The sequence below is a fragment of the Dermacentor variabilis genome, chromosome 5 (assembly GCF_050947875.1).
Source record: "Dermacentor variabilis isolate Ectoservices chromosome 5, ASM5094787v1, whole genome shotgun sequence".
NCBI lineage: Eukaryota > Metazoa > Arthropoda > Arachnida > Ixodida > Ixodidae > Dermacentor > Dermacentor variabilis.
Window position 1 is genome coordinate 13,303,874 of NC_134572.1, and position 14,849 is coordinate 13,318,722.

At 45.4% G+C, this 14,849-nt stretch overlaps 1 protein-coding gene across 5 annotated transcripts in view; it reads right to left on the reverse strand.

Annotated features, from left to right (window-relative positions):
- The window catches only part of Dgk (diacyl glycerol kinase 1), a 650,907-nt gene that overhangs the window by 37,154 nt on the left and 598,904 nt on the right, over positions 1-14,849 (reverse strand). For all 5 annotated transcript variants that reach the window (XM_075691755.1, XM_075691752.1, XM_075691754.1 and 2 more), the window contains 7 exons: positions 13,931-14,062; positions 10,544-10,669; positions 9,469-9,518; positions 7,334-7,408; positions 5,685-5,804; positions 3,993-4,110; positions 534-622 (listed from right to left, as the gene is read on the reverse strand). In XM_075691755.1, the coding sequence (XP_075547870.1) occupies positions 534-622; positions 3,993-4,110; positions 5,685-5,804; positions 7,334-7,408; positions 9,469-9,518; positions 10,544-10,669; positions 13,931-14,062 (710 nt within the window). The remainder of the gene's footprint in view (positions 1-533; positions 623-3,992; positions 4,111-5,684; positions 5,805-7,333; positions 7,409-9,468; positions 9,519-10,543; positions 10,670-13,930; positions 14,063-14,849) is intronic.

Genomic DNA, 14,849 nt, shown 5'->3' on the forward strand with positions numbered 1-14,849 from the left:
GTCAACCTTAAACCACAACAACAAAGTGGCGATGTTTAGCGCATGTGTTCAAGGACATTGTACAGAGACAACGACACAACATTTGAGGGCCATTCTGAACTACCGCTATCTCGACAGACAATCTAATTTTAAAAAAGTGCGAGTGCCAAGTGCGCAAATTGTCGGTTTCACACGTACATCCTCATACTTAACTCGTACAACCTTATCCTTCACACGTACATACTCATCGCCTCTGATCTTTGTTTTCACGTCCGGTCGCTCGCACGTTTTCCAGATGAAGCATTCGGTCGCCATCCGTCTTTCTGAAGAGGTGGAAATGCTCCTCGATTCCGACGTCCTCCTAGTTTGGATCTTCTTAGAGCTACGTTCTGGCCGCTTTTAAGCCCATACGTCAACCGCTTGAGAAACCGAGACCAACGTAACGCCTTACTTGAAGAACAAGTGAACGCCTGAACGCTATGAAGAAGACCAAGGGCGATTATGATAACGGCTAACTACGTGTGCAAGCGATGATGAAACAATCAGCAATGTACCTGCGAGCTCTTCTTGGACTTGACGTAAGTGTTAATGCACGATGCAGGGGCCCTCTGCACGCAGCGTTCATGGACAGTATACCTGCAGACTGAAAAAAAAAGCGACAAGCACTGTGATCGTGTCTTGGAGCTTAGCGTGTTCTGTCGCGGTTGTAGACATCTAAGCGCACTAGCAGGTAAAGAAACTTCTGGGGTCTAATTCTGGAGATTGTTGTATTCAGTCATATTGTAGAATTCCGCCATCTTGTCTACCCTTCTTAGCCCACGGGGCTGCTACGGCCTATCTGAACGGGTCAGAATACTGCCATTTCAGAATTGCACAATATGGTAGAAATTGTCTAAGTCCGGAATAGCACCCATAAGTCCGCGTACAGACACCACCTTGAACACGTAGACCACACGTGGGGCCAAATATAAAAAAGGTATAATGTGTCAGGTAACAGCGCTATAAAAATTCAAAGCCCCTTTCTTAAAGAAAAATGGTTGAACGCGAAGCCTTCCCCCAATGCAAACTGAATCAGTCAAAGTCCGAAGCCAACGACCACGCAACGAACCGAAGAAATGCTGAGCGACCCGATGCTATGCATATGTGATTTGATTGCTTGTTTAGGGTTCTATTTTTTTAACGAAGACACATTTAGTTAAGTTGCAAAGCCTTTATTTTAGATCACGTAGCCGCATTCACACTTTCACGGACGACTCTACACTTGCACAGTATTGCCTTGTGATCGCTGTGGTAGATGGTCAGAGACTCTGCCATCGTAACGTTACACAGCCTGCTAGCAAACGTGAGATCAATGCAGGAACAGTGTTGCGCCGTGGGTCTCTGTAGCGTCTTGGCCGAGCCAGACAGAGCACTGCCGGGCCGTCCTACGCAAGATAGGATGGCAAGTTGAAGAGCAACCGACAACGGAGCCACTCCCCACAACGCGGAGAGACATTATTAAGAGGAAGCTTTAGCTCGGGCCCAATTCCGACGCGGCCTATTCAAATACATGTAAAACGCAAAAACGTTTTTATGAGATAACCCCTGGACCGATTTTGATGAAATTTCTTGCATTGGAAAGATAAAGTTAAATTCTAGTGACTGTTGGAAGCGGAATTTCGATTTAGGGCTTGAATTTTCTTAAAACGATTTTCAAATATTTGACCGTTTGAAAAAAATAGAAGCACGAAGTTTGCAAATTCATAGCTCTGCATCAAAAACTGATATCGTGGTTATGTAAACGGCATCCATTAGATCATTCAAAGCGGACAAATTCAATATGTCATTTTATATTTTACATGAATTTGTTAGGTTGGTTACAACGGTTTTACAAAAGTTATATTTCCCTATGATTAAATTTTTTTTATATTCATGTGTAACATATCAATTTTGTCCGCTATAGATGTACTTTTAGATGCTATTCATAGAATTGTATTATCATTCTTAGTGGTTGAGTTACAGAGTTGTAAACTTGATAGCTTCGTTTTTTGAAAATTTTTGATTTTCGCCAATTTTTAATAAAAGATTGACGACCTAACTCGAAAATTCGAAACCAACAATCACTAGATTTTAAGTTTTTCTTATAAATGCAACAAACCTCGTCAAATTTGGTGCAGTGGTTGCCGAGAAAAACGAATTCTCCTTTTACATGTATTTAGATAGGAGCACCCGAGCTAAAGCTTCCTCTTAAGACCAAGCCCCTCCCCCGGAACATGCAGCCGGGGAGGAACGACGAGAGACGCTCTGCGCAGGCCAAGGCACTGGCTCGAAAGCTGGAAGAGGACCCCGAAGTACTCTACGCAGACACCTCCCTTCCCAAACACGACACCAGAACGACGGCGGTCGTCACCACCATCGATAAACTGGTCACAGGCGCGTCGCGTCGATACAGACGACGAATACAGCCGAAGTAGAAGAAATGGCCGTGGCCCTCGCACTTGCACAACCGGGAGTGAAGACCGTGGTAACAGACTCCAAGACCGCCTACGCAAGTTACCGCAAGGGTAACATCTCTCCCGCGGCACTAGCGATCCTCACAAAACGCAAATCACCGGGACGGGCTGTTGAGCTCCTGTGGGTCCCGGCTCGCTCGCAAGTGGAAGGCAACGCACGCGCCGACCACTATGCCCGAGAACTGTAAATCCGGGCCGAGGACGAGCCAGAGCAACCGCACCCCGTGACAAATTACAAAGACACCACCCAAATGTACAGAGGCTGCAGATGTAGGCTTCCCCGTCCGCATCCTCAACTCAGCCGAAGGCAGCAAACAATCGTGCGACGCGCGCAAGCGGGGTCGCTAGCGCATCCCAGGCTCTTGCACAAGATGTTTCCAGCAGAGCATGACACGTCATGCCCGTTTTGCAGACGATCGGAAGGCACTCTATAGCACACATCCTCGCAGAGTGCCCTAAGCTCAAGAACCTACCCAACCCTACCTTACCCTATCCCTACCCCCCACCCTCCCCAGCCCCAACACCGCCGAGCGATGGGAGACCTTGTTGTCCAGCCCCGACCTGCCGACCCAGCTCGTGCTGGCGGCTAGGGGCCAGGAACTGCTGGACACATATGGGACCTGAGAAGAAGGTTCCACGCCATCTGGTGCCAGCGCGCACCAACCTTTACTAAGGTCTCAGTAAAAGTTGATTCAGTTTCAACGAGTACCGATCTAGCGTGAAACTCTCGATCCATTTACTGTGCTCTTTCGCCACATCGATACTAAAGTAACCGCACGCAAGGATCGGCGTACTATGTGGCTTTAACATCTTCATCGTTTCTGTCAGAAACATTTCCGCGTCACAACGACACGTGTTTGGTCTGATGTACACGCTGACGATCCCAAGACCAGTAGGCATCTCCCCTGCACGAGCGTCTCCCACATGGCTTTTGAATGAAGTTGCCAACACACCGGATCGGCTTTATGGGCACGATCGCACTCGCGCTTACGCTCGCGTACGGCAGCCTCTTCTGCCGTGCGCTGCAGCCGCGGCCTACCCATGGTGACGGCCGGCAATGCATTACGTGACGTGTGTAATGCGATGCAGATATATACAGTTCCTCTGGGTAGTGTGGCGTTCAACCATCTTTCTTTAAGAAAGGGGGCTTTGATTTTTTTTTTCCAGATCTTAATACGAGCCCGCGTTCACGCGCACTTGCTGTCTCCGATAAGCAGGGAAGCTCAGTTAATCGCGACAGGGGTGGTGTAAATGCCTAGCAGACACAACTTGCGCTTCCAGTGAACTTGTGCGCATGCACTACTCTTGCTGAGCTCGTCGCTTTGGGCCGTTATTAGGCCCTGACCGGCTGGCCAGTCGACGCTGGCGTGGTACTGCGAATGTAAACTGTAACGTTCTACGCAGATGTGAAAGTTGGCTTTCCTGCAGTGGGATTTTTCGGCGCTCACGGATGAATTAGAGAGGCACAGAAAGCTTCGCTTTAATAAAAGGTTATCAGTCAGGAGAAACGCTGTAACTCACAGACGCAGCAGAGTCCCTTCTTTCCGAGCCCGACAAGCATGTTCAGGCAGAGATTGCAGTAAGCAGGGCGGTTGAAGTGCTTAAGGCGCCAGACGTGGTTGCCGTCATCTTTGACGTTCTGCAGAGAGGGAAGAAGAGGCAAGATGGTTACTACGAACAAAGCAACTGGCAGCCCGCTGTTCACTGCGCATTTAGTACGAAATTTACAGGGAAGAATAACGCAACGCAAGAAGTATACACAAGAGGAACGCTACACTCACAATTCAAGTTTATCACGAAAAGAAGGATCTGAACAAGCGTGGAAAGCAGCAAACATGGACAAAAGCAAACGTAGCAACTCTTAGAGATTTATTTCTGTCCTTCCTTGTCATGTCGCATGTATTATATACATGTCCGCTATAGTTGTGAATATATACGAGTGCCCAGCGCTCCGTTTTCTTTCATCGCGTAACGTGCTACTTTCGCCACACAACAGCTGCGAAACTGGTGTTACCTTCTGCGATGTGACTTAACGTGCTCTTTTGAAGCGGACAATGCAACATTACGCAAACGCTGCACCCCCCCCCCCCAATTCTCAGAAAAAATTTAAGCTTGTGAGTATTTTCACTACTCGTTGTTCAAACGTATGTATGTATGTATGTATGTATGTATGTATGTATGTATGTATGTATGTATGTATGTATGTATGTATGTATGTATGTATGTATGTATGTATGTATGTTATGTATGTATGTATGTATGTATGTATGTATGTATGTATGTATGTATGTATGTATGTATGTATGTATGTATGTATGTATGTATGTATGTATGTATGTATGTATGTATGTATGTATGTATGCTGAAACGATTACTCGCGTGGTTGGGTGTTGCTCATTCATCGACGCGAAAGCTGATCACATGGTCGAAGTGCGATACAAATAATTCTGAAGCATAACTGCGAGTCGGCCTAGTTGGAACAGATTCATCTTAAAACTTTTTGTGCGCAAACAAACAGGGACACAGAATAGAAGAAACACAAGGATGAGCGCTCGTTCGTCCTTGTGTTTCTTCTATTCTGTGTCCCTGTTTGTTTGCGCACAAAAAGTTTTAAAATAATACTGCACTCGCATTGCGATACAGCTGCTGCCTACACGTTGATAACGTTGCTGAAATACGGCAAAATGGCCTTTCGCAAGATGGTGTTGGTGGCTCGTGGAGTTGCACCTCTTGCAAGGTCTCAAGGCTTTGTTACCACGTGTACGTCGACGGGAAAGACAAGCAGAATGCGCGACGTCTCACGTATAATCACTCTAACCTCCGAAAAGCAGTAGTTGTCGCATGGAGACCGGTCATGCGTGAAATGTCAAGCTTCAGGGGCGGAAAACGTTTTTGCACAGTATATCGAGCAATGTTTTCTTACTATGTGCACTTGTTGAGAAGCCACTTGAAACCTGACTCGCAAACTACTACGCAATATGGACAAAAACAATAAGCTAGGACTCGGAATAGGTTTTCAATCATGCATAAATCAAAATTTACGCTATATTTGCAAGCAATAAAGCAGAAGTAGACACCATGTACGCACTGTTGGCGCATGTTAGTGTTAGTGAGGGTATCTCCATAGATGACGAATCAACTGAGGCACAATGTGCGCTATATTAGTTGTAACCCAGCGTCAGCGTATATAGTTTCGAGAAAGAGACCACTCACAGCGTCCAGCCCGAGCAACACAAGCAGCGGGATGGTGGTCATGCCGCCACGTTTCCATTCTTCTAGTGACACAGTGCCGTCGGCGTCGTAGTCGATCTCCACCATCATCTCTTGAAGGATCTGCGTAGAGAATTGTGAATCTTGAGAGACAGACATATAGGTCACCCATATACGCACCCATCCACACCCATGCCAAAGAGTTCATGGTTCATGGCTTTTATTCTGCAACGCTCCCGCTTAGCCTAGGTGGAGCACGTGCAAGTGAATCATATCGGATGCATCTACAGCTGGCGTTACAGTAGAATTTACTTTCCCTTATCAGTTCACTTTAGCGCAGTGCATATCACGCATGTCAAGCGTGCGAAACGTTTGTAGAAGCATACTGTGAATTTCTCCGCGTCTGTCACAGACAGAAGTTTTCTAGTTTCGCCGTATTTCTCGCGCCACTGAATATCAGCAGCATCAGAATGAATGCAAATGAAAGCAACCATTCAACGGCGCACTTACTTGATGCGACGCCTCTTCTTTCGTCTGCGCTGCGTAGCCAACAAGACGTCTACCTGGATAACGTCGTGCGCATAGGAGAAAGAACTCCACCGCAAATGTACGCGGCCATGCAGGTTTAAGGACTTCCAGGTATTTTAGCAGTGATCCGCGACCGCTGATGCGTGCATCTAATGCTCTTTCTCTTCCTTCTCTCTGTCTCGTTTCACCCTTTCGATTTCCTCCATTAGCGCAGCGTATAGCAAACTGAGCGACCGACCAGTCCCCACCAGGTTGGTTTCGCGCACGTGCGAATTGTTGGCTCGAGAAATTTCCCCACCGTTAGTCTGCACACCTTCACAGACTACTCACGTTTCTGAATCAAACGTGCAACACGGCAGCGGCCATTTGTTTTCCGAAATTCAGCCTTTTAACAACCTTCCTTGTGGAGCACGCAGTACCTATTTCCGTATTGATAGTCGCAACTTCTCTTCTTTTTCGAAAAACATTTTCAAGATCCATAGTCAGTCATTTATAAAGGTACGTATTGAAAACGTTTTGAAAGAGGGTTAGTTCACGTGAAACACCCCTTATGTTAAACTGAAGAACATGAATGATGCCATGTTATGGTGGTTTTGTTTAATAGATTATTCAAGAAGAAGAATTACTGAATAGACTTCGCGTTCGTGCAACGCAAATTTAGATACGAAGAACTACGACTTGTGCTGTCTCTGCAAATTATGCTATTCTTTTTTCATTTAGAAAGAAGCTCATATTACAACCATAGCTATAATGAATTTCTTATCTTTCTTTTTTTTTCTCTTAATGAAATGCAAATGCTATCAGTCGTCAACCTATGCGAAACCGTTGGATCCATAAGCATTTTGATGCACCTGAGCTCGGTCTCTACTGCTTGCAACAAACTTCATTGGCATACATCAGCGGCGCACGCATAGTTTTGGGTCGAGGGAATGCCCCTAGCCGCTGGTGCGAATCAAGCGGGCACGTTGCGTACGGAGAGAAATGCTGGGCATAATGGCTGGACTTCAGTGTGAACAAACATATAAGCGAAACGTGGGCACAGGCAAGAAAACAGGACAGCGCACTGCACACAACAGCCGACTGCGTGGACTCGCGAGAAACAATGTTCGCTTGATTGCACTTACCGGCTTCAGTTCTGACACGTCCCAGCCAAGGTACTCGGCGACGCTCATCATTTGATTCACTATGCATTCTGTCTCCTGGAAAGCAGGAAAAAATAACACAAACTCAGTCCACTTGTTATTTTTTTGCTAGCGACCGTTTTAGAGCAGGCACATTCTAAACTTTATTTGCTTCAATGTCTTAGTACAATAGCTTGCAAAGGAAGCAGGGAAACAAACGATAGTAAATTAAAGCTGCATGTAAGTGACATATAATGCAGCGCGAGCGTTCTACTTGCGCGCTTATTTTGTCGTCTATAAACAGCGCCGCTTCACTCAACACCTAGAACCAAAGAGTGGATGCGAAGAGAACTGATTATCATGCAGCTAATCAAGTCAGCGCCGCCGAGCTTCATGCTAATATGTGCCTCTCTTTTTGTAACTGTTGCACCGTATTGTATAGACTGTAAGCAAGCAAGACTTCTCAAATATTGGCATATGTCGCTGCGCCCCAGCGTCGAATTCCAATCGTGCGGCATGAACTCTAAGCGAATCGCAACCTCCACGCGTGCGATCTGTCACTTGACTGCTAACAAAAGGCTTTCTAGTTTAGTTTTCTTACATATTTACTGAAACTCACTGTTGTCGTTGTTCAGGAGGACAGAAAAAAGCGAGAACAAAGAACTGACAATGACTGATTCTTTTCTCCCGTTTGTCGCAATAGTCATCATGCCAGAATAAAACCAGCTCACAAGAAAGTCATAAGCTAAAAAGAATACAAACATCGCTGTAAATGCAATTGCAAACTCCATACGTGAAAGAAAGCAAAGTGTAATTTCTGTAACAAAGAACAAGCGGATCTGGGGCTGAATTCACACACTTTCGTTCTTAATTGTTTGCCACTGGACGGCCGCCTTTGCTGTTGACATGTCAAATAAAACTTGTTATTAATAGCAGTTGCAGGGTCGAGTGTTTCTGTGAACATGGCCCCTGCTCTGTTTTGGGGGACGCCATCGCTCGCAGACGTTCGATTCGAGTACGCCAGTACAGCTCCCATATATTCGCGTTGCAGGTCGCATTGCTGACAACTACGTCGCCGTCACTGCGCTCGCCGCAGGCTTATCGGTTTTAGATCGAGCTGAAATCCCGCTCGTTCAGCATTCTGCGCCGATAAAACCATGCGCGATTATGGAAGCTGCAGGTGACATAAACGAAAACGGAGAGCAAAGCTATAAGTGGGCGGCGTTGCTTCAGGTCATGCGCACAGAAGCTACGCTGTCTGCTCACTGGAACAAAAACATACGACGGCGAAGAAGCCCACCTTCAACGGGTGACAATCGTAAAGCCCAAAAAAGAGAAATTAAATGAAAACTAACGAGTACTTTGCCATTACAGAATTTATGTCCAAACGAGAATAACGCGACACTATCATTCGATGCACAGAAACCGCCTATACTGCTTTCACAACACACTACTGCTTTTTACAGGCTTCGTCTCTTCCCTCCCGCGTCTCTCTCTCTTCTGGCGCTCATCCATGCTCTCTAAAGATTTGCGGAAAGTAGCGCCTGTGCCTCTCCCCAATCACTTTCTCTCTTTTGCAGCAGGCGCAAAAGCCACTGCAAAACATCTGCAACAGCGTCCCCAATTATCGAGCTTCAGCCATCATGCGAGACCAAGAGGTACTGTTTTACGAAGATGCAGCAGCCTGCTTGAAGTGGACGTCAGACGATGTCAGAAACTAAGCGCCTTCATTAGAGGAGGACGACGAGCGTAGCATGAACAAAGCGCACCGGTGAGGTAGAAAATGTTTGGCGCTCAACAAAGATACAGATATTTCGGATGACAGACAAAAACGGTTTCACCAAGTTTAAAGATGACTTGGCAGCGGAGGAATACCTGACTTCAACTAGGCAACGCCTAGTTTTTAAGATCGCGCACAGATTTTAAAGTTGGGTTAAGAAAACCCGACGTCAGAACATGCTACACGTTCAGTAGCGTGTAAATCACCAAAACGACCACTTGGTAATAAATTTGGTCAGGATCTGATCACGAACACCTCCTTACGCTTTTCTAACAAAACAATACTTGTGGTTCAAGATTACACATTACCAGACGCAGCAAAGAAAATAGGAAAACCTGTATTGTCACAGAGTACTTACATTGTTGTCAAGGTAACCGTTTCCATCTGTGTCGTACAATCTGAACATGACTGGAACGAAAGAACGCGCGCAGAAATAGTATCAGCAAGCACCTCAACCAAGATCAAAAGAACACGCGTCTGTCATTTTGTCTTGTTGCCATTCAGAACAATCGGAACACATCTTTAATTGTTAGTCCGTTAGTCTCGAGCAACAGCAGAGAGATAAATGCATAACGTTAGTTTTACGCTTGCGTAAAGACAAGGGTAATAGGGGCAGCACGTATGCTCTATGACCGCCAGCAACAGCCCAGAAAGGCGAACAGTCTCGCAACTTCTTGCGAGAGTAAGCGCTCACCTCAGCAGGCTCGGTGGAACGGCATAAATGTGCACAACTCAACTGCTAAAGGCGCTTATACCACGCTTTTCTAGCAGCGGCATCCGACGTTCATAAAAAAACAAAAGACTTCCCCTAAGCGTACCATGCAAAGAATTGCTTAAACGAGTGATTCGCTGTGCCAAAAGCACAATCCTGGATAGTTCATGTCAAACTACGCAAACACGGCGCAAGTACGCGCTGACAAAGGGGACCAACACGGGATAGGCGAAAGCCCACTGGCGACTACATTCACTCAAAGAAAAAAGAAAGCGGAAAAGAACAAAGAAAACATGCACAAAAAGGCTTTGTTTGTATGTGGGAGATCCAACGAGCACGTCACTCGACAGGCATAACTTGTGGGGCTCCAGTAGAATATCTATACACAGCCCTATAAAGGCTTAAATTCAATTTAGTAAACCTTTTGGCATGGACGAGGGTCATTACATATCAGCGTCGTGTCGAAGTCTGTACCAAACAGAACTCCAGCCTTCATTTATATAACTTTTTTATGTTGGTGTCTTCTGGGGTGTCAAAGCATAGCTTACGCTTGCTTTGTAACACGCTCTGTATAGCTTTTGCACAAGTTAGCGTAGGTGTCTGCGCATACTTTTTTTTTTTTTGCGAACGAAATCATTTGCAAACTAGCGCGCGTCTCATCGTGTGTCACCGCGTGCGCTTGTGACACCTTTATGGAGAGACCCACGAGGCACGAACTCACATTCTAACTTGTCCTCGGGCCGCCCTGCTTCCATGAGCGAGAGGTAGCATATGATATCTTTCAGGGGGACGCGCACAGTGTGAACATCGATGTGGCTGCTCGTTTTCCGCAGAGGCTTCAAGTCCACTGTACCGCAAGAGAGAAAAGAGTTTGGCAGCTCGTCCAAATAAGAATTAATCTCACAAAATATTGAAGAACAGCTCCTCACTCTAGGAATCTTTAGAGATTTCAGTAAGGCATTCGACACCATAAATGTTAAGGCGCTTTTTCCTAAACACGAACGCTACGGTATCCGCGGTCATGCTCTTAATTTAATAATATCGCATCTCAGTTTCAGACAACAATATATAGTAATAAACCACTTCATTTCTGGCCCTTCGAAAATTTCTATTGTGGCGTTTCCCAGGGCATCATCTTAGAATCCCTCCTCATTATTATTATTATTTTTTTTTATTTGAACGTCAAGTGCCCCAGACGGGAATATTTACAATGTCAACGACAATGTAAATATTAGTAATCTGGCGAAAGTGAATATATACGCTCATGGTTGCACGATTCCGTTAACCTCCTCTGACTTAAACGAAATAGCTAATAAAGTAAACAATATATTACACGTACTATAACAATGGGCCGCAGCGCATTCTTCTCACTATAAACAAGAATAAAACTAAAGCGATGACTTTCAACCTAAAAGGTAAATGCATGAGCAGCGCGGGGTGACGACGCTAGCCAAGTGGTGGTTAACACTGATTTCTTCTCGCCACCCTCGGTTTCTTCTCCAAAACTGAAATAAAAGGATAAAATGAACTGATAACATGAACAGATAACATGAACTGATAACATGAACTGAACTGAATTTAGCATCAGACCCCATTTCAAGGTAAAATTTTCTGCATCTCTCCTTCAATACTACTAGCAACTGAAAGAAACCTTTGAATTAACCTTACCCGCTGGCATTTCCGTGCAATCTAGTTTAGTAGGTAAGTCGCAAGTGTGGCTGCGTGCGTCGCTGTACACACACAATGAACTCAAACACATGCTCAGAGATGCTCAACGCAATGAGGCAATCTCTGAAACTAACTACCACGCGTTTTCTACCACAGTGGAAGGAATCGTATTGCCTTTCTGCTGTGTTAACCTTGAATATTACGAAATCGACATCCGTAGAAACACAAATTCACTGGACTACACGGTGCCGCTTGTAATCGCTTTAGAGCGGCACTGTAAACAGAACTCAGAAGCTGGGTGCTGCAGTATTTGGCGGAAGACTAAAATGTAACGCTAAGAATGACCAAGTACGCCTGTTGAAGGGCATTTAAAGTATTAGCTCAAAGGAGACTGAGCTGTTTCCCTCACACCTTTGCTACAACACTCCACCCTTACCCCTCTCAGGCGCTCTTCCCTCCTCGCCGCATTCCTTCCTAGTAAACACATTAATACCATTCAATACTACGTCAGTACCGAACGCTACGTTGCGCTGTATTTTCGTTTGAAAACTTCACTTATCGTGATATGGTGCTCTGCACTTTTCAGCTGTACGCTGTTGTCGCCGCACGCGGAGCAAAAGAAAGGCTGCTCGAATCTAAATAAACTGATTGCGCACGACAGGAGCAAGCCGAGGAAGAACGGCTGTGCGACTGTGTGGCAAAGGCGTGCTAGCAGATAGATTGGAACTGGGGACGTATCCTCGGATGATCGCTTTCGGCGATGCTATCGCCTTTGCGTGACGCAGTGCGCAACCAGTCAATCAGCTAATCGGGTTTCAATCAACCCGTATCTAAGCGCGCACCGAAAGTGATATCGCCGAAAGCGATCGTCCGAGAATACGTCCACTTATGTCCCTCGTATACCTGGTGATGTTACCTGCATGACCCTGTTGGTGTCACAACCTTTGCAAAAAAGGAGCGTAAAGGGACCCGAAGAGGAGCACGCGATTGTATTTTGAATTATCAGAGTTGGTTTCGTCACCATCATCATAATCATTCTCATATACCGTGTGTCCCAAGTAACATTGTGGCCAAGCTGTTCAAAGAAATAAAAAAATATTTTAGAAAGACACGGTGCAAGATCTTATTTTAAAACCTAGGATATTTGGTTGTCAGGTCTCTGACGAGGGAACAGCGTATGTATCAAATACGAATCTTCCACCATGTTTTTTTTTAATTTTTTTTTCTTTGAACAGCTTGGGCAACTTTAGCTGGGGCCTCCTACATAGGTCCACTGCAGGACGAAGGCCTCTCCCAGCAAACCCTAATTGCCCTATCTTGCGCCAGCTGATTCCATCTTATGACTAATAAACTTCCTCATTTCGTCGCACCACCTAATTCTATGCCACCCTAGAGTGCGCTTTCCTTCCCTTTAGCTCTAATAGACAACCGGTTATCTTCATTAAAACTTCTTTCTGCGCGAGTTGGTGCATACTTGACATAAAGACACAGCGCTTGTGTCTCGTCTTTGGTACTTTGTGGTTGCATGTGTTTGCGCTGTTATAATTTTTATGTCAAAAAAACCGGTTATCTGCTGTATGCATTACATATCCTGCCCAAATCCATTTTTCCTCTTAATCTCAACTTGACTATCAGTTAACCCTGTTTCCTCTTTAATCCACACCGCTGTCTTCTTGTCTTTCAACATTAGCTTGACAGTTTTCGCCCCATAATTTTTTGAGCGGTCGTTAACTTGTTCTATTGCCAGGCTACTGAACATTACCTTTGTCTTCCACACATTGAACTTCAGCCCTATCTTACACTTTCTAGGTTAAGTTCCTAAACCATTTGTTGCAAGTTCTCATTTGCATTGCTGAACAGGAAAATGTCATCTGTAAACCGTAGCTTGCTGAAATATTCACCATCAACCCTCACTCTTAATCTTTTTCAGTGTAATAGCTTGCATGTCGAGTGTGCTCTCTCTCTCTCTCTCCATCCCTATATGCCCTTCCCCCATAGCAGGGAAGCAAACCGAACGTGTGTCTGGTTAAGCTCTCTGCCTTTACTCTCATGTTTCATCTCTCTCTCTCAGCACGAAGTAAAGAGCATTGAAGAGGTTGTGTCTTCAAGCATCACCCCTTTCTCGATCAGAACTTTTCCGCTTTCTTTGCGGAGAATTGAAGTAGCGATGGAGTCTTTACAGATATTTCCTAAGATATTCAGGTATGCTTCCTGCACTCCTTGGCAAGGCAATGCCTTCATTACCGCTGGTATCTCTATTGAGCCAAAAGCCTTCTCGTAATTTAATAAAGCAATATGAAGAAGTCGGTTAATTGTACTGCGCAGATTTGTCAATCACCTGACCGGTGACACGAATACATGACGACGGCGAGGTCGCACACTGAGCCAAGCAATGCTCCCGCATCGAAAAGGCGCCATAGCAAACACAAGGCAGGCTCACCGCTGTGCACGAGCAGTGAGCTGTTCGACTTTCTGGAAGAGTTCCGCGACACTTGGCTCTGGTTGGGTGAGGAGTCGGTCGAGTCGCCGTAGTTCTGCGTCACCGTCACCACCGGGTGGATAGAAGCACTCCCTGCGTTTCAAGGACAAACCATTCGTCACTGCACGTCGGCCGATCATAAAGACAGAAGCAGAGACATGAACAATACTGGGCTGTGCGAGAAAACGTTGTTTACACACTAGGACTAATACCCGCGCTTCGCAAGATGACGTCGTAAGAATAAATATTCATGCACATAGCAATTCGTCTTTGTCGACAAGGAACAGCTCATAAAATGTAGCACTATTATTTTATTAGGGAAGCAAATTCTACGTGAGAGAACACAGCTTAACTGCGAAACAAATCAGTGAAAGCTACAAATTGATAATGTATAGTAAAAGCGGGATCGTCGTTCTCAATGAAATGAAGCTGTTAAGACAAAACTGTTGGTGATAGTAGCATTAAAGTGTCAAATCACTGCTTGCCATCCCAGTTCACAAGCTAGCTCGCTGGTTATATCAAAGCAGCGGGTGTCATATTTTTACAGAAATAGATATGCCTTTGCTAATAATGCAGCACGCCTTTTGTTTCCCTGATGTCCAGGGGCGTTTCATACTAACAATTTTTGTACCGTGTGCGTTCAGTTACAAGAAATCAAGCAATCATTGGGAAGTCACAAGTTATAACACACTGAAATACGCTGGAGTTAAGGTCGTCACAGCTAAATATTTTGTAATTATGCAGCTTAAAGAAACAGTGACTACTTTCAGTTATTGACTTCGCACGCAAAACTGCCGCGCGACTGGCCCCTAAAGGAAGTTTGCTTGTATTCGGGGGCTTCTTTCACGCTCGGAAAAACACTTTTATGTAGCACGTACTG